The 24,212-nt window shown below is 38.7% G+C and overlaps 4 protein-coding genes across 4 annotated transcripts; 2 read left to right on the top strand and 2 right to left on the bottom strand.

The window, feature by feature from the left end:
- Positions 1–296: 296 nt before the first annotated feature.
- On the top strand, positions 297–9,991 carry LOC113682875 (nematocyst expressed protein 6). Its single transcript, XM_027200049.2, has 9 exons — positions 297–409; positions 1,273–1,479; positions 1,772–1,892; positions 2,066–2,128; positions 6,294–6,418; positions 6,980–7,198; positions 7,845–7,898; positions 8,638–8,682; positions 9,904–9,991. The coding sequence occupies exons 1-9, from the start codon at positions 340–342 to the stop codon at positions 9,966–9,968; spliced, it is 969 nt and encodes a 322-aa protein (XP_027055850.2). The 5' UTR covers positions 297–339; the 3' UTR covers positions 9,969–9,991.
- Positions 9,992–10,715: 724 nt separating this feature from the next.
- On the bottom strand, positions 10,716–12,886 carry LOC113682839 (neuropeptide Y receptor type 1). Its single transcript, XM_027200017.2, has one exon. It carries the CDS (start codon positions 12,403–12,405, stop codon positions 11,374–11,376), a length of 1,032 nt encoding a protein of 343 aa, XP_027055818.2. The 5' UTR covers positions 12,406–12,886; the 3' UTR covers positions 10,716–11,373.
- A 2,398-nt stretch (positions 12,887–15,284) lies between these two features.
- LOC113682848 (uncharacterized) lies at positions 15,285–20,407 on the top strand. The gene is made up of 4 exons (XM_027200026.2): positions 15,285–16,429; positions 16,976–17,223; positions 18,081–18,206; positions 18,450–20,407. The coding sequence occupies exons 1-4, from the start codon at positions 15,409–15,411 to the stop codon at positions 20,055–20,057; spliced, it is 3,003 nt and encodes a 1,000-aa protein (XP_027055827.2). The 5' UTR covers positions 15,285–15,408; the 3' UTR covers positions 20,058–20,407.
- LOC113682846 (Golgi-associated plant pathogenesis-related protein 1-like) lies at positions 20,098–23,708 on the bottom strand. Its single transcript, XM_027200023.2, has 4 exons — positions 23,516–23,708; positions 22,178–22,239; positions 20,969–21,202; positions 20,098–20,853 (listed from the first exon to the last, which is right to left on the bottom strand). Exons 1-4 carry the CDS (start codon positions 23,586–23,588, stop codon positions 20,506–20,508), a joined length of 717 nt encoding a protein of 238 aa, XP_027055824.2. The 5' UTR covers positions 23,589–23,708; the 3' UTR covers positions 20,098–20,505.
- Positions 23,709–24,212: the final 504 nt, after the last annotated feature.

The raw sequence follows: 24,212 nt of genomic DNA, 5'->3' as shown, positions 1-24,212 counted from the left end.
TGACTGGAATAAACATTAATTCGCTTATTAATTAGTTCTAATAGTTTTGTGATTGCTAGTATAGCAAGGAAGACCAGAAACAACACGACTTGTCGTCGAATTATATCTGTAAACCGAAAACGATTGGGTTCGAACGGTTCTAGGTTAAGACCAGGTGGTCAGAACTGAATATGTCTCTAAGCTACAATTATCTTTAATACGAGTTCTTAACGTCTAAACCAATACCAGCAATAAAGCACTTAGATACTTATTTCCTAAGTCAGATATCTTGACCTTTTCAATTAGAAGTCGGCTGAGAAGGTTACGGTGTTACATTTAGAGGCACGAATATAAGGCAAGATGGCTTTACTTGAGAAGCAATGGCTGTTGCTATCGTTAGGGATATTTCTTACACACGCTCTGCCGAAAGGTTTGTTTTATTTTCCCCTTTTGCTCCTTTTGTTTTGATTGTATTATCAAATGAATCAATTAGAAATGATACTAATAATGTCTATATATTGTAAACAAAATAACACACACAAGTTTTTAGGGGTGCTTGGTAGGCGACAGTTTCCACTGACTCAGTACGTGACAGAAAATCATGAAAGTGAACGCCACATTTTATGATAAAATTGTTATTTTAAGTACATAAGGTAACCCTTTGAACTAAAAATAATTTTAGCCAAACGCACGGTATTGTTGAATAAAACTGTCACTCAAGGATGGAAGAAAGACTTTCCTATTAGTTAAAACAACAGGTGGCTAGTGAGGTAAAAAGAACTTGACATGGATTCTATTTTAGCTTTTGCCTCCATAAAACACAGCACAATCACTGCTCGATGATTTCATAAATAGATCTTCCTCAGGGATAACAGAGAATGATTTAAGTTGGAATTAAATCAAAGCCTAACAATAAATCGACATCCCATGTTACTCGACCAAAGCACCGATAACGATTGCTTGTTGCAATTCAAAACGTCAAATGGCCGAATAAATGAGAAGTCACCCAAAGATTTATCCTTTCCTCCAACTTTAATGAAGTAGACCAATTTTTTTCTTCTTAATATATTCCCAATTTTCATGATCAGTTGCGCAGTGAGTTTCTCTTTATCACTCACAGGCCGTAGAGGGGTATTTTGTTTGTTTGTTTGTCTGTTTTTTCTGTTCGATGTTTAAATACAAGTTGCAAACTAGAGGAAGCTGCAGTCAATCAGCTAAAATTTCATGGAAATCAGTTTAGGTGTCTTTTATGAACTGAAAATTTCCAGCATCTCTTTGTTGTTTATCTCTCAGTACCCGATTACAGGGACGATGTACCCGAACTGTACGAGGGAGACATGGCACTAACTAAACAACAGGTCAAAATTCTTAAGCCGTCACGGCTAACCTTCAACAAAGCAGCGGACTTGAATCAAGAGGCTCAAACGAGAGGCGCCATAGAGAACGTGCGTCAACTCTGGCCAGACGGAATCATCCCATTTGAAATAAGTTCACAGATTGGTACCTGACCAATTATTTTTCTCTCATCAGTCGCTAGTCTAGAGCTTTATAAGTATCCTTAAATGGATTCATGGTTGCATTGGCGCTAAATCTTAACCGAAACCGTTCGATCCTCCGGTCTGATCCACCACTATTTCAGAGCTCCCATTGATAAAATACAGCTTTTTGCATCTGAAGGGGCTACCCTGAGCGGTATAAATCAATAAAGGTCCTATGCGTTGCCTTTAATTCTTTCAACATATGAATCATTCCGATATTTGCCCTTGTAAACGTTTCTCATTCTTATGATTAGACGCTAGAGGAAGGCAACTGATTAGAAACTCGATGAAAGATTGGATGGATCATGTTCCCTGTATTCGATTTAAACAGAGAGAGCAAGAGAAAGGATACATCGAGTTTGTTTACAAGGAAGGGTAAGTAAAATGTCAAATTAACATTACGAAAGTAGCTCCAGACAGAACCGCTACTTTGTCGGTTTGAAAAATTTTCCAAAATATAGATATTTACTTCTTAAAGTAAAAGTTCGTATCGTTTTATTGTTAAACTTTAAATTGTAATTACCCGGTGTTATCTCTACTTTAAACAGCTGCTGGTCGTATGTTGGTCGTATTGGTGGACGTCAAGAAGTCTCTATTGGACGGTTCACGGAGTAAGTCATAAAAAGGCGCGCTTAAGCTGCATCTCCACTATGAAACTACTGTTTGCGATTTACATAAATCCCTCTTAACCTGCCTAATTGAATGGAGATTATGATAAGTTTACTCTTCCCTGTGCCAGTCTAGTCTGATTGAAATACGCATTTTTCACCCGCGTATCAGACACATACCAGAATTACTCACGCCCAAATGAACACTTTCGGACGAAAGACGCAGCCTTTCAAACTGCAGTGGCTGCTTTGCATCTCTACATTCGTTGATTATTATCTCAATCGCCTGTTATCAAATATTTCCGGGTTTCTGGTTCCTCGTACAGTATCTCCATTGCAAACCAGTTTGTAACGTTTAACTTATTTTGTGGGAAAGAGTCATTTGTTATGCTCATAAATCATACTTAAGAATCAAACATCTTGGGAAATGAAAATTTTCAACCCCCCTTCAAATTTTGCATGCAGGTAGGCACTCAGGCGGGATGCACAAAAATGCCCTTTTTAAAGGTCGCAGCACTCTTGTTGCCATGGTAACAACGACTGCTTGTTCGGGGCCTGAGGCCTCCTTTTTATACAAAACGTCGCAAAAAAAGAGTGAAATGTTTATTTCTCTATCTCAACCTAAATACAACATTACAAACTGGCACTTCTACCGTACATAGTAACATCATTTGTCTCGGTACAGATTCGGTCATTTTTGTTGTCGGGTAAAACAAGGAAAACGTTTATCTGAATTTCTCTAAAAGTACACCTATTCTGGAACTGAAACTACCCACCTAGCTGGTTATAATATTCTAGTTTATAAATATGTAAAAATCTCTGCGGGCCTGCCTCTACTTTTTATAGGGGCAATTCGCGAAAAAAGCTCAAAATCAGATATTGCATAATTTGGCGATGTTTACATCTAATGTTCTCAACAACAAACGCTTCAGATAAATGAAACGTGCGAGGCCTTGAAAGAATGTTATCTTATGAGCAATATCCCGAAGAGAAATCTCACCTCTGGTTGTCATCTTTTAAAAAAAAATTGATCAACCTTCAAGGAGGACAACTCGACGTAACCACAAACATAAACCTCAAATCGCGTGCATATCATTCAGATTCCGAGTGCTGCTCCTTCTTTCATGAGAATTGGAGCAATCCGAAATCCTCTGAAGATACACTGTTATACTCTTAAGTCATTTGAAACATGTTGAAGTCGGCGGATCTACACGAAACTGTCCTCACACCGGTCATTTGTCATAAACATGTATGTTATCACGACGCTGTATTTCTCCGTGAAGTTTCCATCGGTCGCTCTAAGGAAGACGAGAAGTGGATATTTTTCTTATATCTTAGCAGATTTCCGCTTTCTGAAGTAAAAACAACCAAAAAAAAGAAGAAAACTTAGACTGAACGCTCGTAAACATTGAGAAGCGGAGCTCGCATTTTTTTTTTTCCCGCACGTCTCTTCAACAAAACTAAAGCCCCTACTATGGATAAAATGCGTGGTAATATTAATGGATTTTCATTCGCAACTTCTCCGTGTCCGTGTAGAGGACTGATTATAAGATAGTGCCCGTGGTACAGTTACCCGCGCATGCCAAAAGTAGCACCTTGTACGGTCGGTCGTACGGTCGTACGGACGTAGGGTCGTACGGTCGTACATCCAAATTTTTTCGGCTTGATGGGTTACTACTATTTTGTATAATTATGGGGCTACGCTCTGCGAACTCCGCTATAAGTCATAACTTGTCAGCGGCAGTACTACATGTAAATCCAGTTGCAATTGCAATTTGAACGACGTAGGCATCTCCTTACAAAGAGCAGATTCGGGCAGTTATCATTTCCTTGTGACAGGTACCAATACATTTCGAATCATCTGAAAACTGTCTGAAAACTGTTAGGAAATTTGCATAAGATATGATGAGGAGAGACTTATCACCGCCGCAATGCAATCGAATCAATCAATGTCTCCTTCCATGTCTTGATAAAGAAAAAAGTCATAACAAAGTTCGAAAGAGATAAAAGATTCAATGAAATCATAACGTCATAATTCCACCTTTCAAACAACTTAGTATCCACACGTAAATCGCAACTTGTCACTTGAACGAAACTCCCCATGGTTAATATGTAATCTGGATTGTTTCATGTCCTTCAGGGAAAAGTACAGCGATTTGATCACCATTATTTTCCATACTTTTCTCCCGGATATCTTTTACAAGCTTAAAGAAAGATGAATATAGGAAGTCAAAGGTCTCTTTAATTTTCCTCTGAAGTGGCCGGCTCACCAGAGAGAAAAGGAGATCGTTCGGTTCAATAACGTTGGTCTGTAGAGATTATCAAGCTAACAACTAAGAAGATTGTGCCCTTTGGTTCATCAGTGACAGCATTAATTATTTCAAATCTGTATTTCTCGGTCGAAGCGACACTAAAAATAGTTTCTTTGTAATTTTGTAAGCACCTTCTAGAGCATTTTATTGTCAAGGGAAATAAATCTCAAGGCTCAAAGCCAATATAACTTTCGAGCACGTGAAAGACTCCCTGAAAAAAGCTAAATTTTTGGAAATTGATTGTAATGAAATCCTTGTTCCGTTTGCTGTACTGCAAGGATACTGAGTAGTTCAAAATCTCCACTTAGTAATGATTTTCGCGCGAGTCGTCCAAATTGCTCTTGTGGCGACTGGGTTTTACATGTATTACCGCCGCTGACAAGTTGCGATTTCTGCTCTGAGATTCTCAGTGTTTACGGGCGTTCAATCAAGGTTTTCTTCTTTTTTTGGTTGTTTCTACTTAGAATGCGCGGAAATCTGCTGATATATCGAAAAATGTCCATTTCTCGTCTTCTTTGGGGCGACCGATGGAAACTTCATGGAGAAATACAGCGTCACGCTATCATGACAACGTACATGTTTATGACAAATGACCGGTGTGAGGATAAATGAATAAAAGGGTAAGTTTCTTAAGAAACTGTGGTGCTGCGTCGGTAGGAGAGTAAAGCAGGTAATTTAGTGTTAACAACTGAGTTGAAAACGTAAATTAGCCACCGTAAAGGGTAAAAAAGCTGACGTTTCGAGCGTTAGCCCTTGGTCAGAGCGATTGGAGGAATTGTGGGTTGTGTGTGGATATCCGGTGTGAGGATAGTTTCGTGTACATCAGCCGACTTCAACATGTTTTAAATGACATACAAGTATAACAGTGTATCTTCAGAGGACTTCAGATCGCTCAAATTCCCATAAAAGAAGGTGCAGCACTCGGAGTCTGGATGATATGCACACGATTTGAGGTATATGTTTGTAGTTACGTCGAGTAGTCCTCCATGAAGGTTGATCAATTTTTTTTTAAAAGATGACAACCAGAGGTGAGATTTCTCTTCGGGATATTGCTCATAAGATAACATTCTTTCAAAGCCTTGCATGTTTCATTTTTCTGAAACATTTGTTGTTGAGAACATTATATGTAAACATCGCAAAATTATGCAATATCTGATTTTTGAGCTTCGTTCGCGAATTGCCCTGATAAAAAGAAGAGGCAAGCCCGCAGAGATTTTTACATATTTAAAAACTAGAATATTATAACAAGCTAGGTGGGCAGTTTCAGTTCCAGAATCGGTGTACTTTTGGAGAAATTCAGATAAATGTTTTCCCTGTTTTACCCGACAACAAAAATGACCGAAACTGTACCGAGATGAACAATCTATTGGTGTGTTCAAATTCACTCCCAGGGAAAATTGAATGAATCAATATGAAGATGATTGATGTTAATATGTATGGTAGAAGTGCCAATTTGTAATGTTGTATATAGCTTGAGATAGAAAAATAAATATTTCACTCTTTTTTTGCGACGTTTTTGTATGAAAATGAGGCCCCAGGCCTCGAACAAGCAGCTGTTGCTACCATGGCAACAAGAGTTCTGCGACCTTTAAAAAGGACATTTTTGTGCATCCCCCCTGCCTAACTGCATGCAAAATTTGAAGGGGGGTTGAAAATTTTCATTTCCCGAGATGTTTGATTCTTACAGAGACTTGTTCTTAATTGTTATTTGAAACAAATTTTGCAAATTGCCCTGCAATTTGAATTTGATAACTCTAAATTTACTGAGCAGCGAAATTCTGTGAATTAACAGTGTAGCCCTAACTGATAAGTTAAAAAAAAACTTAAACGTGGATATAAATTTCAACTTGTCAAAGGGATCCTCCTTGTGTACAAGGAGCAATCACTCACGAGTTAGGACACGCCATCGGATTTTTCCATGAACAGAATCGACCTGACAGGGATTATTACGTCAAAATCAACTGGCAGAACATCGTCAGTGGTCAGTATGAACGAGTTTGATTATACTATTATGACCATATATGGAGAAATGCGCTTATCATTATGAAATAGATTCCATTTTGTTAAGGATTGGTGATCCTAAACTGTATCCACGTAGAGGATAATACAACCCATTTGCCTTTGCAGTAAAACAGTGCATGGTAAAAATTTTGTCATTAACTAAACCGATTAATTTCATTGCACAAGTCGCCAAGATAACCTTACGTCTCAGTTTTATTTTTTTTCCCTTGATGCAAAAAACTGTGATACATACATGACCCCAAATAGACTAGGGGGGATGACTTGGCACACAGCGCGTTGTGCTGAGCTTAAAACAAAGGTTTCTTTTTCTACTTTTTTTTGTTGTTTTGTTGTTTTTTTTGTTTTTGTGGTGGATGTTGACTCAACCAGTTATATCTATGCTACAAAAGGTCGAGGTACGGTGAAGAGTTCCATCCATTTCTTTGGGTCATGATTAATTTAGTTTAAACTGGAGCACATCCCAGAGAGGAGTTGTGTCACTCAATACAAAGACGTGGCCCTTTTTGCTGGTTCCCTCTAGGGTCAGACAGAAACTTTGAAGAAGTTAAAGATAGTATGATAGACAGTCGAGGTCAGCCATATGACTACGGATCCATCATGCACTATTCCAAGTACTCAGGGAATAATCGTCCTGGACTTATAACGATAAAGGCTAAGGATCCTACAGCAGAAATTGGTCAGCGTAAAAGCCCTAGTAAAGGTGACATAACGCAAGCTCGGCTTATGTATGGCTGTGGCGGTAAGTTCACGTGACTATCTCATGTAAATCAACCCCGGCGCGTAGCTACCAGGAAAAGATCTTTTTTTCTTTAAAATAAGACTGTTACTATGACTATTATTAACAACATAAATGCTGTGCCTTTTTCTGCCAATAATTAGTATGGAAAGTTGTTTTCTTTGTTTTGTCGGTCACGTGATTTGGGGTTTCCGGGTATGGTCATGAAATTTCAAGTTCTGGTCCGTTTTTTATGACTCTTCCATTGTAAGTTCGTCAGCTCTACATATTTTCTGTGCTGTATCGCGGAGGTGTGAAGATTTAAGGTTTATAAGTGATGTATTTTGCATGAGAGTGCTGAATGTGCCTTCGCCGCATTAAAGGATACAAGAACTCGAAATCCCTGCGACTCACATATATACTTTTAGGTGAGCCTATGTTTACGTAGATTCACAATACACCATAGGTATTCTCTGATGCCGGTGCATAGAAAGTACCATTCCCTTTCCCATTAGAAACTTATATTACGTCCCATACAGATGTCATCATTAGAATTAAGTAATTACAAGAGTTCTTACGGTTTTAGTTTGCCTTTGCCCACTTAATTTGTGTTCCATTAAAGTCTCGCATAGGGGCAGTGCTAACTTCGCCTTTCACTATCTTTATATAGGAACCAAATCTGGAGACAAAAAGCCAGAAAACAAGCCCCCCAGACCTGAGCCAGGTCAGTTATCAGCTTAAGTAACTCACCTCGATTTGTAGAATGTCCCCCTCCAGGACAACGAAAACGTCAACAACTCAACCATAGTGAATGAAGACTTTCCTTCACCATGCTACGTTTCATTGCAGTGAAAAACAGTTGTGAGTTCGTTGTTCCTTCTATCCAGGTATAAAGGCTAGCAACGCTATTGCAAGGTAATAGCGTCATCTGAGTAGCATGTCTCTGAAAGAAGATTACAAAACACTTGGACCCATTTATATGGTCTCGTTTCCTCAATGTCACGGACGTAGCTCAATTTTGATTCCTTGTCTTTTCACAACGGCGCCTTTATATCCACCTCCTGGCTTTGGCCGTCCCCGGCCGACCTGGTTAGTTTTAAGCGATTTCAAGTAATAGGCTATCGTTTCGCAAATACGCTTGATACAATAAAAACTAAGACAGGCTGTCTCATAAGATCTCGAGGAGGTCTGAATAGGAGGTCTGAGTTCGTTGTTATTTCCATCAAAGTATAAAGGCTAGCAATGCGGTTGCAAGGTAGTAGCTTCATCCGAGTAGCATGAAAAAAGATTGGAAAACGCTAGAATTAGATTGTAGCAGAAGATTTGAAAACATTAGGACCCAATTAGGTTATCTCGTTTCCTCATTGTAAAGGAAGATTGGAAAACACTAGGATCCAATTAGATTGTCTCGTTTCATCAATGTAGCAAACGTGGCTCAATTTTGATTCTTTGTCTTTTCACAGCGGCACCTCTATATCCACCTCCTGGCCTTGGCCCTCTCCGACCTGGTTAGTTTTTTAGCGATTTCAATATAGATCTACCCATAATTAGCGTCAAAATTAGTTGACACATCATGTTTAGAAGAGTCCTATTTGTATAGGTAATCACATGATTTCGAGTGTAATTTGGGATAAATAAGCACGGGTAAATTTTTTTAAGGCGAATGCAATTTGTGGTCTTTGAGAAAATTAGCAAGTGATTGTTTATTCCAAATTGCACGAGAAAAATCATGTGATTACGTGTTAATAATATACATGGAAAAATACGAGATGGCTTGTCATAATTAAGCATAAGCAAAGCGCGCGCATCAATTGCGAAAATAATTTATTCAAACCGTGCGTTCGGTCAAAACAACCGCGTACGATCAAAACAATAATATGCAATGATATCTTCACATCTTTAAGGCGCAAAAAAGTTTAAAGTCCGGCTAAACAGTTCAAGGAATTGTTCAGTCTGTCTCCGAATCACTTTCAATGAAATGGAATCGTCGTTTCCAAGGTTTAACCATGTTTGTTTTTAATTTCGGCATTGGATCGCTCGAGCAAAGTGTTAAGCTGGATCGACTAGAAATTTTCGATTTCCTTGGGAATTCCCTTCTCTAAACACCACTTTTTCCAAACCGACAACTGAAAAAAATTTTATCCATGTATATTATTAATGAATAAAATAACACTCCTGTTTCTACCACATACTAATACCTCCCCCCCTCCCCCATTTAATGTTGCCTGAATGTAGCTAAAAGTTCATGGAATCACGACACAACATTTTTTTGGGGGGGGGGGGAGCGGACGACTAAGTTGAAGTAATAGGGAGCTGAAAAGGTCAATGTGTCAACAATTTTGTCGCTGATTGTAGATTTAAAAAAAAAAGCTAAACAAAAATTATGGCCCTTTTTTCGAGGGAGGGAAGCCAATCCTACATTTAAATTTCTTTCGGGATTTTTATTCATTCTGTTTTTGATAGGGTCTTCCCACTTTTGCATCATCACATTATGACACTTGTCGACAATGGCAGTCCACTAAAGTAGAGTTATAGAAAGACAAGCTACTCTTCGCTATTGAATTTTTTTGCTAATATGTGATGATAGAATTCCTGTCAACCTTGACCCATTTCATTTACTAAAAACAGACAGGTATTTATGAGTGGGGGTGGGGGGAGGGGGGAGGGGGGAACCCTGTATGGGTGTTTCCAAGCTTTCTACTGACTCCTTATTCCTCTTCTTTTTTTAGACACAAGTGAATCCAAAGGAAACTTGAAACGGGGGAACATAGTTGATGATAGAGCAAATAAATAAAATTAGCTGGAGAAAGTGAAAAATTAAAGCATGTATAAAGTTCAATGCACGTGCGCTGCCCACATAGTTGCCCAGATATTGAATTCACTATTAGCACTTTTGTTTTCCTAGAAATTATTGAGAGGGGGATAGGTAAAAAAATAATCACTTACTGTTTCCTATCAGAAAGTGGGATGTCGTTTAATTATATGATGCTAATGATGATAAATATTTACAGGATGAAATCTGTGCCTTATTTGCACGTTCGGATACCGTTGAATACAAATGGCCAAAATTAGCATATTTTTATTTCAGTTGGCGAATACTTAACCCCTGAGTAATATCATACTACTACAGTTGTTTATAAGGGCCAAAAATAGCGGTGTTATTACACTACTACGTTTTCAATTACGTTTAGCAATTGCTTCACAGTGTTATTTGTTATTATGTACTTTTTTTCCCTTTTCAAGGATAAAACTTTAGTGAGCTAAGACAGGTCGATCAAAGGGCTCACGGCAGATTAAGCCGGAAGTGTACATGCGTCGAGAAAAAATATATATTTTCTTAGTTCATAAGCATGTTTTGAGGCAGTTATTATGTTGTACGCAAAAAATATATCTGCGCCAAAATTACCAAGGCCCTCATTGGCCAGATGGAGAATAAAACACGGCTCAGGGGCATTAATCGACAACAATATATGCCATCGTAAACATTAGATTTCTCCTGTGGTCCTTCAATAAGTAAACACACATTGAAAACAGAAAAAGCTTTTGACATAACTGGCTCTCACTTTTATATATATTTTTCAGATGGAGCCTATATACAGTGCACGATCTTCTCACGAATTCAACTTATTAAAAGGAAACTATTTTTGAATTTGCGAAACCGTCATGAGCCCAAAGGCTCCCTTTCTGCGCAATATTGAAATTTCGAAAGCTTTGAACGACTGAAATTTTGAATTGTCATTGGTTAATCAGGCAGCTGCGCATACGTGAATGGTCTGTAGCTAACGTGTTTGATGCGTTAATGCCTTTAACAACCCTATTCCAACACTTTCGAATTTTTATCAGTAATTTGCAGGATTACATGTTTCAATTTTATCTTTTTCACTATTTGGTTTAGTTTAATACTGAGAAAATGTTCAACCACCTAGCTGCTGTTGCTGCTTTCTATTATGATAATTCCTTTTTAACTCACCAGCCGGCAGCATCACCAATGAAGCCGAAGTTCTGCTAAGCGAATACATCTTTTATAGATCTAACAGGCAGCTCGTTCGCGCTTTTATCTTCCGTTGAATCGCTCAGATCAGTTTCGAGGCCACATATGACATGATTGCAAGAGTATTGCGACAAGATAACAAGGGTGCTGCAAAAGCCTTCTGCCGTATGCGTTCAGGAAAGATGAAATCGAAGAATCGAAGAATGAATCACGTTTCTGCTGAAAACACCGTCGAAGGTGGGTTTTTCCTGGAATTCGGCGAAGTCAAACTGATATCTATTGTTGTAGATCCTCTGAAAAAAAGTCTTTTGAAATTATTTCTGTAATTCGAACTCTGAAAGCCATAAATAAATGGATTTAGCATTGAGTTCACGTACATGATAAACCCAACAACTCGATACACTTTATAGAGTTCTTCGTAGTTCTCCAATATTCTCTGCTGACTTTGAAAGGCTATGTACAGCTCAAACATCAAGAAAGGCAGATAACACAAGTGGTATGCCACAGTTACAGTCAAGGAAATTAGAGCAAGCCTTCGCTTCTCTTTCAAGTTAGATTGCCTCATTGAGGCAACCTCTGATGAACAAACAGTTTTATTCACGAAGATTCCCCTTAGAATTTGAAGGTAGCAGTAAAACAAAGCGCCAGAGAACAAAACAGATGCAAAGAGATATAAGATAGCAATCCACCGGAACGTACCAGCTTTCTCAAGAGTCCAAGGATCCAGGCACCTTCCAAGCTTTTCATCGTATTCGCTGAAAATAAATCCAGGCAGGGAGCAAAGGATCGCCATGATCCAGATAGCTAAAATAGCATAGAACATACGATCATTAGTCAGCATCAGTGCATTGTTGAATGGTTTAACAATCGCATGGTACCTCTCCACAGCCAACACCACTAAACTCTGATATGTCACTGAAACAGTCAAACAGGTAACTGAGTAGCTTGTAAAAAATTTACACAGATAGTGTGCTTTTTCTGAAGATATTCGCACATTGCAAAGGCCCGCTATCAAAGGAATCGGACACCATAACAGAGACACGATATCGGCAACAGCAACATTTGCCAGCAAAATATTTGTCGAAGTGAACATAGATCTTGTTTTGAACACAATGGTGACGACAAAACTGTTCCCTGCCAAGCCTACAAACACTATCGTCGCATAAAGTATAACCAACGTCACATTGAAAGATGATGCTGAACTGTAGAGGCTTGTATGAGCAGAGAAATTCCCTGGCATTTTCCTCAACACGCAACGACCAAGGAAATGATTAAAGAAATAACAGTTCCTGGTGGTTTGATATTTCTCGACGTCTGCCAGAACACTTTGAATATCACTTGGATCCAAAAGTCTTGTTGACGACCTTTCAGTTTCATTCTGACCCAGCTCTTGGCAAAGTGATATTCGTTGTGGATTAAATTAGCACCGCTATGGGTTAAATGAGTCGTAGAAAATATCTCACATCACAGGCTATGACGTTAGTAATAACATAATTACTCCTGTCGTATGGCTGAGTACGTGTTATCCGATGCCGCAACAGGCGTCATGTTTACTTTCCGCAGAACCGTTGGTGCCAGTGATATCACACCTTTATTAAACTTATTTATACCAATTCATAGAAAAATCCTTTAAGTAATTCCGAAAGTCTTTTAGAGTTTTAGTGTTCTTCCTTTCTTACTCACTCAATATCTTCCTAAACTCACAACTTGACAATGACTACAAATTGCATCCAAGATATTACACATGAACCATTGTGTATACTAACAGTATAATTTGCATTTTAGCTTTTAACCTTTCTAAAAAAGTCATTGGGAAATAAACGTAGGCGACAATATTAGATGAAAAAACAATCACTCAGCCCGATGTCCATTTAATTTTGACAAACCTTGTTATGATCTTTCATCAGTTTTCGTTGTATTCGCGAATGTGCTATGAAACCAATGTGCTTAGCAGTTTAATTAAAAGGAAGCACAAATAACATCCGCTTCTGGCGAAGATATCAACAATTGTGCGTAAATAAAAAAGATATGTTGGGTATGGTTTTTTTTCCCTTAAAACTGAATGTTAGAAGATCAGACCGAATAAGTCAACGGTAAGGAATCATTGTAACGTTCTACCGTATTTCGGAAGCGGGTTTTTCATTTTCGGAAATATGCATGAAAGGTTGTAAGCTTAATTATGAACGGAAATGAACTCTAAGCTGCGTCTTTTATGGAATTAATTAAGTACTTCAAAAAAACCTGGTTTGGAATGGCAATAACTAACACAGCGTAATTTCTTAGTTTACCCGTACAAAATATAATTTCACTCTTCTTCTATCTAATTGGTCTATAATTTCGTGTTTTTTCGATAGTAAAAACATTGCGAAATTGAAGACACATGAATAAAAACCCTTGCCGAGAAATTTGGTCCCCTATAGAAAATTCAAAGCACACAAAAACATGATCAACTTGTCATGACAACAACATTTACAGGTTGTTTATCGACAAATTCACAAAGTACAAACCGGTCTTACTGGTAAGTTCTGTTTTGCATGTTCTGTTGTAAAATGACGCTAATTTGCAGAGATTTTGCAGATGGAGTAGAGAATCTAGTTATCATCTTCAACTGAATCGCTAGATTTGTACAAATTCCTTAAAACATGCAACTTTCGCGCAGTCGCCAAATGTTAAAACATTTGGAAAAATGAAATGGAGTCGAGAAAGCTTGAATGACGAAATTTAAGGTCCCTTTTTTCATACTTGCCTATTGAAATCGCGAAAATAAAACCGAAATTAAGTACCCGCGAAATTAAATACCATTAAGGTACAAAGAACCCTATCAATCGCTAGTAAAGAAAAAGAGCGGTCTGTACATCATACAGAATTCAAATATTTACCCGAGAAAACGGCGAAAATCAAGTGTACTCTCCCCCAACCGAGATGCATGCAGTAAAACTTTACTCTGATATTGAACCTGCCTTGATATCAGTCGAGATCAAACTTTGGTCTATCTTTCTGCGTCCTAAATTCCGAATCGAAAATGGGGGTCCTAATACTCTTTTGTGAGGAGCTGTTTCACGTCCACTATTGTACCATGCTTATGTAAAAAAGTATTGCGGTTTTTGTTTTTCTTGTGATTGCTTCGATTCTGTCATTGTATCCGGGAAATTTCCCATACAGTTCTTCAGAAAGAGAGTATTCACATCAACCAGACAGAAAAAGAAACTGTTTATGCGATCATTAAACATGTTTTAAAAAAAGACGAAAATTCATATCTATGGCTGGGATTAATAACGAAAAAATCGTTTTTTCCTAAAGGCCCGTCCTTTAAGAACAGAGGGAGACCACGATAACGAACAATACAATTGCGACTTTTCACTGGAAATTTCGCACGGCCCGCCGACATTGTATACACAAACACTAATTCGGGCTGTAACAGCCGAATTTTAAGCTGCCATGAACCATCTCATGCAAGCTAGCGAAAGCCTCACAGACAGATTCTGATCAATGACACTCTGACATTGGACCTCTCCGCATGCAGGAAGAGATGGAAGGCGAAAATCTGTACACCTTATTTGACGGTAGCGTCATTACTACTCTTTCACTTACTTTATGTTCTCTATAGCGTATCTAAAATCATTATTATAATAGTATTTTTCAAGCGCAAGAGACTATAAAAGTGAAAATTATGATCTCTTGTCATTTGTAATTGGGTGATTTAAAAATTATATGCGATTTTCATGTCAGTTTTGTCACAACTTGTGTATTGCAAAGTTGCACTCGGCATAAATCCAAATCGCTATTTCAAAAGATTTTCAAGTTCTATTGTTCAGAGCCTTTTTCTTAGAAACATACATGTAAGAAACATACAAATTCTTCCAACGCAAATCACACCACCGATGATGTGTAAAGTTTTCCGTGCTTTCTGAACACAAACAAAAGATCATTTGCGGAGGACATGAGCTGAAAAGTTCATCATCAAGATTTTTCTTACTTTATATCGATGTAGTTATAAATCGAATGTACTTCATATTACTATTATTAAAAATAATTTATAAGTCGATTATTGATCAAAGTAGAATTTGGCAATTGTAATATTATAGCCGCTGAATTGTTGTTGTGTTTTTTTCGCATTGTTAATTTGAATTTTTAATCGTGACCTAAATCTTGCTTGATAACATCGTAATGCTATTGAAACAAACGACCTACTCTGGAGCTTAGGTATTTTTCAAGACAGTGCTCTACGCTCAATTTGTCAAAAATGCCTTTGTCTTGTTTTCGTGAAGCTATCTCTTGTTTTTCTCTCTTGTTGATGGAAACGTGCTCGCATGATCGGCATTTGCATCCGACAAAGTTTCTTCCCCCCAGGGAGATGAGGGAATTGTTTAAGCCGCTAACGACCGTTCGAACATCACAAAACATCGTTAAACATAACTGGATTTTGTGGGCCTTTTTTGGCTTAAGGAGCCATACAATTGTAACCAATATGAATAAGACGGCAAAAGAGTATGTGAAACGGGGAAAGAAGAGAAAGAAAGTAGCACCCGCTCAACTGGAGGCGCCGAATGAAAAGAAAACATTTGACAATACATTCGCTTTTGAATCTCCACGATCGAATTCTACAGTAAGGAATACACAAGACAGGGAGAAAGTTGAAGTGAAAAATTCGCGCAGCCGGCGACTTCCTCCCATAGCTCCTCTTGTAGCACAACTCCCACAAACAAATGATACTGAAATTCTCGAGCTGAAGAATGGTAGTGCGGATATCACGAGGCATGTTGACACTTCATCTGAAGTCGACACAGGAAGCCTTCCAGTTGCCCGCACTTGCACAGAAATCGCGTTTAGTCCCGCTACGACAAGACGGAGGAACGAAAATATGACGAGCTACGAGAGAATGCTTCAACGTGAAAAACGTAGAAGTAGGAAGAAGAGCGTGCGTTCCTACACTATTTTACATATGGAAACAGAAGATCAGGAGACTGAATCCATTGAAGGATCGACGCTGCATGTTGTTGAAGATGATGCCGTGACTGCTCAGTCGAGCGTTTCCGTTCGCAGTCGCTGTTCGAGTTTACAAGACCCGAACCAAGGTTTGCTAAAATATGTTGCTAAGCTATCGAGCTCTCCTAATTTAGAAGATTCCTTGGACTTGGAGTACATTAAGTCCTTGATACGCGAAGGAGCATCCGTGAACACGTGTGACAGATTTGGTCAGACCTTACTTCACGAGGTGTCCAAGACTTGGGGAATTGAAGTGGCGCAGTTTTTCATCGAGCAAGGTAGATACTGTTTGTGTGTGGGTATAAATTTTGTGTTGACCTCTTCACATTTGTCCATATTGATCACCACTAGAATGGACAAGTACACTTGAATGCTCCTCTAGCAGGGTCAAAAGGTCACTCATACCGAAGATCAATAAGGATTAGAGTGGCGCTTGTAAATCCAACTTATCGGTAATACCGGGTGAAGAACACAATTTAAAGTCTAAAACACTTCTGGTTCTCTCAATCATCGGCGTTTTCTTTTGTTCTTTCTTTCTCACTATTTAATGGAATTTTCTTAACAGGTAATGAGAAAGTAACCTAAATGCTAACTGTACATTTATATTACCTTTGTGTTAAAACTACTCGGTAAACTTGAACAAAGAAAGCTGTACTTTTCCAGCAAGGGAAACATCGCAAACGTACTGATTGAGTCTCATCTGATATAATTTCATTCTACTCTGCGTCAGTGGCACGCACTTGCACCTCCAAGCGGCTCATGTATGCGCATGGTTTTTTTATAGTTCTTTTCTCAGTCAGTAACAAATTAGTGTCCGTTCACAGGGGCTGACATCAACAAAGCCGATGACTATGGTAGAACACCTTTACACGTGGCAGCCTCGGCTGATTATTCTGAAATGGTCAAATTTCTTATCGATAATGGTGCTGATCTTCACATGAAGACTGCAGGTGAGGACCAGACTCCGTTGCATTATGCCGCGAAGAATGAGGCTAATCAGTGCGTTAAGATTCTGCTCGTTTGTGAAGCTGATATCGATGCTAGAGGCTACAAACTCCGTACTCCCCTGCAGGTTTGTTGAATACTTATATCTAGAGCTTATATTGGCTCGACATTTTGTTACTTCAAAAATGGACGTTTAGGCCTGAAGAGGAAGGAGAGGGTTGGACTATTTTGGGCGGATCACATGGTTTTTAAGGGGAAACTTAGCAGGGGGAGGGGGTGCAATCGCTGCTATAAACAGAGTGCGAAGAGGGGACTATGGAAAATTGAATGCCAATTAGGGGGATCATTAGAATACTACAGGTTCAGGTCAATTTGATGGTGACTGAAATAACCCCGCTCCCCCCAGGTGATAATTAATGGACCGGTGCCTTATTGTCGTGTATTATGGTGTTTTTTTGGTAGTTTTCTTTCTTTTTTTTCCTACTATAACTGACATTACTTAAGTCGCGTAACCAAGACTTCTGAAAATGCATGAGCAAGATGCGTCTGTGGAAAAAGTTGAAAGTGCTGTGTCTTTGGAAAAACGTTGAATGAATTCAGCTTTTACTAATACGCACCAAGTCGTCCACTAATTCTCTAAATCCTTTTGCCTCTTATAGTCATTTAAATACATGGCTGGTGTTCCTCATAAAATAACCACAGTTTGAGAGATAGGGCAGTCAAGGAGACAATTTTTGGTTGCTCTCCATCAGTGATGCCTCAAACTTTTTACTATCAATTTGACAGCAGTGCGTTTCTCTGGAGCTTTTTGCATAGAATTGAGTTCTCTTCTTTTAACAAATTCGGTTTTTAACAAATGGAGGGAACTTTGGGGAAACTTGCTTGGAGCTATCAACAGGTCCGCTGTCGAACGTTAATTTTTTTTCTTGTTATCAGTTGTTACTTCATTTACGAGAGAAACCCCAATGGTTGTCTTGTCTGTAGGTTGCTGCTGAATACAATAGTGCCGAGGCAACGCGGACGCTTCTGGATGAGGGAGCCTCGGCCGGCGTCAAGGACAATAGTGGATTGTCAGCCCTTTCGCTACTTATTTCTCAGATGCCTGTTGTGGTGAGTTGTGTGCTTTACTATTAAATGATATTCTACAGTACCAAAATGGCTCTCAGCAATTTAATCCATGCGACTCAATCCATGCTGCAGACGCCCAAGAACTCGTATCAAACGATGAGTCCTTCAAATTCGTTCTGTATTGAATTCGAAAAAAAAAAAAAATCAAGGATTTCCCTGGACATTGTCGGCAGGGTGAAAAGCAAACTCCCACTGAAAAAAATTTATCTTGCGTATTACTTACAGGCTTACAAAGCTCTAGACCAGTTCCACTCAGTCGACAGAATTCATCGAAAGCAACATTTTTATTTGAATTTCCTGGAAAGTTGCCACTCCCCCAAGGGGTGCAATACCTTCGCCCCCTCCCCCTTACAAGCTGTTTCGCAATCGAACTGTCTTGAACTTATAATGCATCCCATCTTTCAACGCCTCATCGATGTAAAATGGAGATATTTTCGAGCCGAAGCTTGGTTAGATATTCTACCAAACGTGTTGATGGCTATACTATACACAATATTGGCGTGTTCAGTACCCCAAAATGTGGACAACTTTTACACTCCTCTGAGTAAGAATTGGTGGAAGATAGTGATCGCGATAGTTTTTCTTGCCATAACGCTTAATGAAATCAGAAAGGAAGGGAAGGAATACTACCGATCCAAGAAGCAATCTAAGAAATTGATGAAGTGGAGAAGAAAGGAGGTGGAGCGCGACTTTGCATTCTGTCATCCCAGGTGGCCTCAGGAAAGAAACTTTGTAGAGCAAGAACTTAAAAGAATCAAGCAGGATAAGGGGAACAATTATTTCTCAGACGCTTGGAATTTTGTAGACATTATTACCTATGCCATGCTTGTAGTCGTTACCATTCTACACATGAGCAGTGTCTTTGTCGAGAACAATCTCTACCATGATGTCTTCATTCGTATCTTGTCTTGCAGTGTGATCCCCGTGTGGGTTCGTTTGCTCAAATACGCCCGTCCATTTCCCAACCAGGGGCCATTTGTTGTGATGCTTGACCACATTGTCAAGGACAGTGCCAAATGGTTGCTCGTGATAATGATGATTTATATTCCATATGGGGCCGCCTTCTGGATTATGTACGGTCAGAATTCACAAACCCCCGTCAAAGGATATAACGACACAACGAGTTTAATTTTCACCATGCTCCGCATGCCTTTGTTAGATGACTATAATTTCGCTCAGTTAGAGAAGGCTGCCCCCTATATGGCACGCGTCCTTTGTGGCTCTTTTATAATTATATCCGCCATTGTTCTGATGAATCTATACATCGCACTTTTGTCCAACACTTTCCAAAGGGTTTATGACAACGCACGCGCGACAGCTGCCATACAGCGGGCTCGACTTCTTCAAGATCTGGAGTTAGACACTTCAGAGAATAAGCTTAGGCGCTACAGAGAATATATAAGAGAGAACTACAGTCCCGAAGAAAATGATTATATTGCAGTTTTCTCGGAAGAAGAAGAACAGAGCCGGAGACAGGATGAGAAAGTATCTGAAATTCATAACATTGTGAGTAAACGCTTCGGAGGAAAGAAGTTTGGTAAACTGGAACGAAGTGAGTTCGATTCAGTTTTGGATGATTTAGACATGCTCAAGCGCTCTCATGCAGAGATAAGACGCTCTCTTTCTTTGCTTACTTCAAACCTGGAGGAATTGACCAGATCGAATGCATTGATAATCGACGAGCGCAACCGAATCGATCGTTTTCAAGAACAAGAACACGTTTTAAAACGATTAGATTGTACAGTTGCAAGAATAGAGGCGGTGTACGATATAGACAATGGCCGAAATCCTGGAAAACCACGACGATACCACAAAGCAAATCAAACCGAATGATATCTTCGCTGACAACACAGACCATGTTGCGACAATTTAATTAAAGTTAAAAAAAAATCACTGTTTTTATTTTGATACCTGACTCAAACAAATGGATTATGTACTAGTGTCTACTGAAAAGTTCTATCGAAGATTTTTACCTGTGAAAGTTACGTTAGAAAATATAAATATATTTGCTGAAAATCTCGCACAGTTTTTTTTTAAAATTCTGTTTTATGCTATCTTGATCATTATGCTTCCTCTACTAATCTTCAGTGTTGGCCAAACGTGTTTAGTATACTATTGTACTATTTAAGGTTTATAATTTTACGTCTTTGGACCAGGAATGGAATATTTTGAGATTTATTTAACAATTCGGTGTTCAGGTAATCATTTTCGTAGTATACCATTACCCCCAGGGCCTAACACACCTCCTTCTTTCTATCATTATCCGTTGTCATGTTCACCCTTAGATATCTACCAAGGAAATTAGGAACCCCCCAAAAAAGCACTCAAATGCGAAGTGCATCCCTATCCATTTTCTGAGATTTGTAGCACCGGCTATAACTCCTCGTTTAGGTTCCAGTGTGGTGAGATTTCTATATGTTGTGTTACCAGCTGATGTAGGATTGTCTGTTATCACGTTAGTGAATGGCTTAGTGCTTGTCACAATTACTGGTTTTCTTGGAGGGAAGACATTCTTAGCAAAGTAACCTCGTACATTACCACCGGGAGAATATTTTACAACCACAACCGTTTTGCCATCACGTCTAGTTTTGTAGAAAGCGCCAATGTACTTTGTATTTTTCCAAACAACCTAAGAAAGAGGAGAAAAACAATACTGTATTACTTCCTGCCGTGAGATATGTATCGTAGAGCCACAATTAAGGGGAAACCGCCTAAAAAACTCTTGCACGAATGGTTTATTTTACCTGAGTGAAGTGTCCAGCGCCCATAAACTGCTCCGGTTTCCTGTAATCGTACAATTTCTCCTCAGTGTAAAATGCTTTCACCGCAGCGGCACAGGGCTCGGCAGGTTTTCCTGGAGACAAGTAAAGATTTCCTGGATCCCCTTTTTCGTGAACGAATAAATTTTCTTCAGCTAAATAATCCGCCCAGTCTTTAGCCTTTTTCCTTAAACCCCATGACCACGAGACATTAGGAACCTAACGGGAAAAAATCAGAAATGCGTTAGTAAAGTCCACGATTGAGATTAGGTGGAGGTAGCCTAGCCTCCAACCCTTTAACCCCCAAGAGTGACCAGCATCTAATTTCTCCTCACAATATCACCCCCCAATCACACATTAACCCTTTTACACCCTAATATCAGTATATATTCTCTCCATACTGTTCTCTATGCATCTGCTATAGTGCCGACAAAGAGAATTTGTTTAACAATCAAGAGATTCCTTAGTTGGTGATCATTTCCTTTATTCTCATGACCTCAATGCTTGTTTTAGGGGTGATGCGGATAGGAGAAAATAGTTACTAATCATTCTTAGGGGTTAAAGGGTTTAGGTCACAAGAATAAAGGAAATGATCGCCAATTGAAAAAACTCTTGATTGTTGAACAAATTTTCTTTTTCAACACCTTGAGGAAACGTAAAGAGAACAGTACAGAGAAAATTTCTACTGATGTTAGGGCCGTGTAAAAGATTAGTAGCGGAACATTTGTTTCTCCACTCCAGAAATAGGCGAGTAGCCAACTAATACAGAAACATATTAAAGTTCACACGGCAACCAGGTGGACAATCAGACATGGTTTGATATTACTCTGGTTTACAGATTTAATGAATATAACCGAAGAAGTTACAATTCATAGACCCAACGCTTCGACACTCCTGTCTAGTGCCTTCATCAGGGGTGATCTAAATGCTGGAACAAGAGGTCCTTTTATACGATCACTAATTAGTGATGGTAATTGACAAATAATCAGAAAAAAGGCACCTAATTAGTGATCGTATAAAAGGACCGCTTGTTGCAGCGTTTAGATCACCCCTGATGAAGGCACTAGACAGGAGTGTCGAAACGTTGGGTCTATGAATTGTAACTTCTTCGGTTACATTCATTAAATACATAAACCAGAGTAGCTTCAAACCATGTCTAATACAGAAACCCTCCCTCTGAATAGCCGCACTAACCTGGTGAATTCCTCTGTAGTAATTATGCCATAACAACGACTGTTGTCTGCAGTTTAAAGAGCCTGTGTATAAATTGGATGAACAAAAAAGATTGTCATTGATTGAGACACTAACTGATTGATCAATCAAATGACTACTTAACTTACTGACCAAATGGATGGATGAATAAATTAATGGATGGATGAATTAGTGGATAAATAGTTGAAAGAAAGAATGATTGGAGGACTGACTTAAATGAGTTTCTATCTGTTAAACTGACCCTTTGACTGTTGGACTGATTAACTGACTGAGTGAGTGAAAGCTTTTTCGGTGACAGCAACCATAATCATTCATCGTAAAAACGCTTGGTTCCGTTTGCGATAAATAAAAGATGGTATTCCATTCACAACATATCTCCAAGACCACTTAACGAAAATAAACTGTCGCTCTGGATCAAAAAAAAAAAACAAACAAAAAAAAAAAACAAAGTGTGGCACGCGCGTCCTCTTAAAGAAGGTACGGTGTCAAACCAGTCAAAATATTTTCTAAATGAGTCTCTCTAACTTCCTTTGGCAACTGAGGAATGTGATTCTTTATTAATTCTGGTGTTTGGATGTAACTGAATTCCTCAAATTGAAGAAAGAACATAAATGTCTCTCGCATCCTCTCATGAAGCTTCTAAATGTTCTTGAAAAAAGGACAATTTAGGCAATATTTTGGAGTTATTTGCCAGTGCGAAAGTAAGAGTTGATTACATGTCAAAACATTTGATTAGAAAGTCAACTTATGGGACATAATCTGAGCTTGTTTACTCTTTTTAAGATTATTTTCTTTGTGTTGAGTCAAACTAGTAATGCTAAAAATGCAAATTACGATATAATCTTCGATGGATCGAAAACAGCGATGCAAATATTTTGTTCAGTTAGTTTTTATATCCAAGCCGACACTATAGATACCTGAGAACTAAATCAATCCAGAGTATTTTATTTATATTAGATTCACTCCACTAGATTACAAAAAAAGACACTAAATTGAATTAAATTTATCACTACATTAAAGAAACATTTTGGAAAAGGAGACAAACAAAAGCACTGACGCACCATGCTACGAATGTCCCACTAATTAAGATGAAAAAAAAAATGCATATTTAAAAAAAAAACCTTAAATAATATAGCTACAGGCTGGTATACTTTTACAATTAGATTTCCAGCCTTACTGCTGACTTAATACAGTCAACTGTTCTGTTCCTCGCGTTATTGACACATTCCTGGAGACCTCTCAACGGTGTCGCCAAGCTACTTTAATAAAATGTAATCCTGTGAACTGATCTGCATGATGTGAATGTGTTATATTACTCACCTACATTCGTAAACACTGACGAAGATATCACCAGACTACAAAGAAAACCAAAACCACTACTCGACGTTACCATTATGTGTAGTTATTACCCTGCGCAGAAATTTATGTTCCTATCTCTGTTCTCAGTAAGTGGTATTCGAGACGTGTGGAAACTGAGTAACTCAACATCTTATAACTGATTTGTTAGTTTACACAGGCCAGTTTTCAAAAGCTTTTGTTAAAGTTGCTTTAATTATGTTTTGTTAATTTGTTTCAATGCTGACACTGAGTTGTTGTCAAGAGTGCTTGCTGAGCTTTTGACATTAGAAACCGATGCGACCATTGGTTATAATCACGCCCACATTTTTTCCAGCGTAGTCATATCCAGTAGATTATAATGTAAAAATATGTAGCAAAGTACACGATGTAGCAAGTTCTGCTTGCTCTGTAATCAAATGGTATTAGTTCATTGAGATAACTTCACTGCTCCCTCCTTCATAAGCAAAGGTGCTAAGTGCCCTGAAAAAGTTGTAGTGATGCATATTTCTCTACATCAAAATGCAAAGGGGAGGAAGATGGCCACGTGACAAAAACTCAGCAGTTTACAAAGTCGGAGAATGCATTTGGGTTAAACACGGAGTCTTGAGACAACTACAGCACTATAAGAGGGTAATAGTGAGGCGTTAAGACCGATAACCGATGTGTGACTTGACTTGTT

Source organism: Pocillopora damicornis, chromosome 2 (genome assembly GCF_964200805.1).
Source record: "Pocillopora damicornis chromosome 2, jaPocDami1.2, whole genome shotgun sequence".
Classification (NCBI taxonomy): Eukaryota; Metazoa; Cnidaria; class Anthozoa; order Scleractinia; family Pocilloporidae; genus Pocillopora; species Pocillopora damicornis.
Note: the sequence above shows the minus strand (reverse complement) of the source record. Positions and strands in the feature narration are given on the sequence as shown.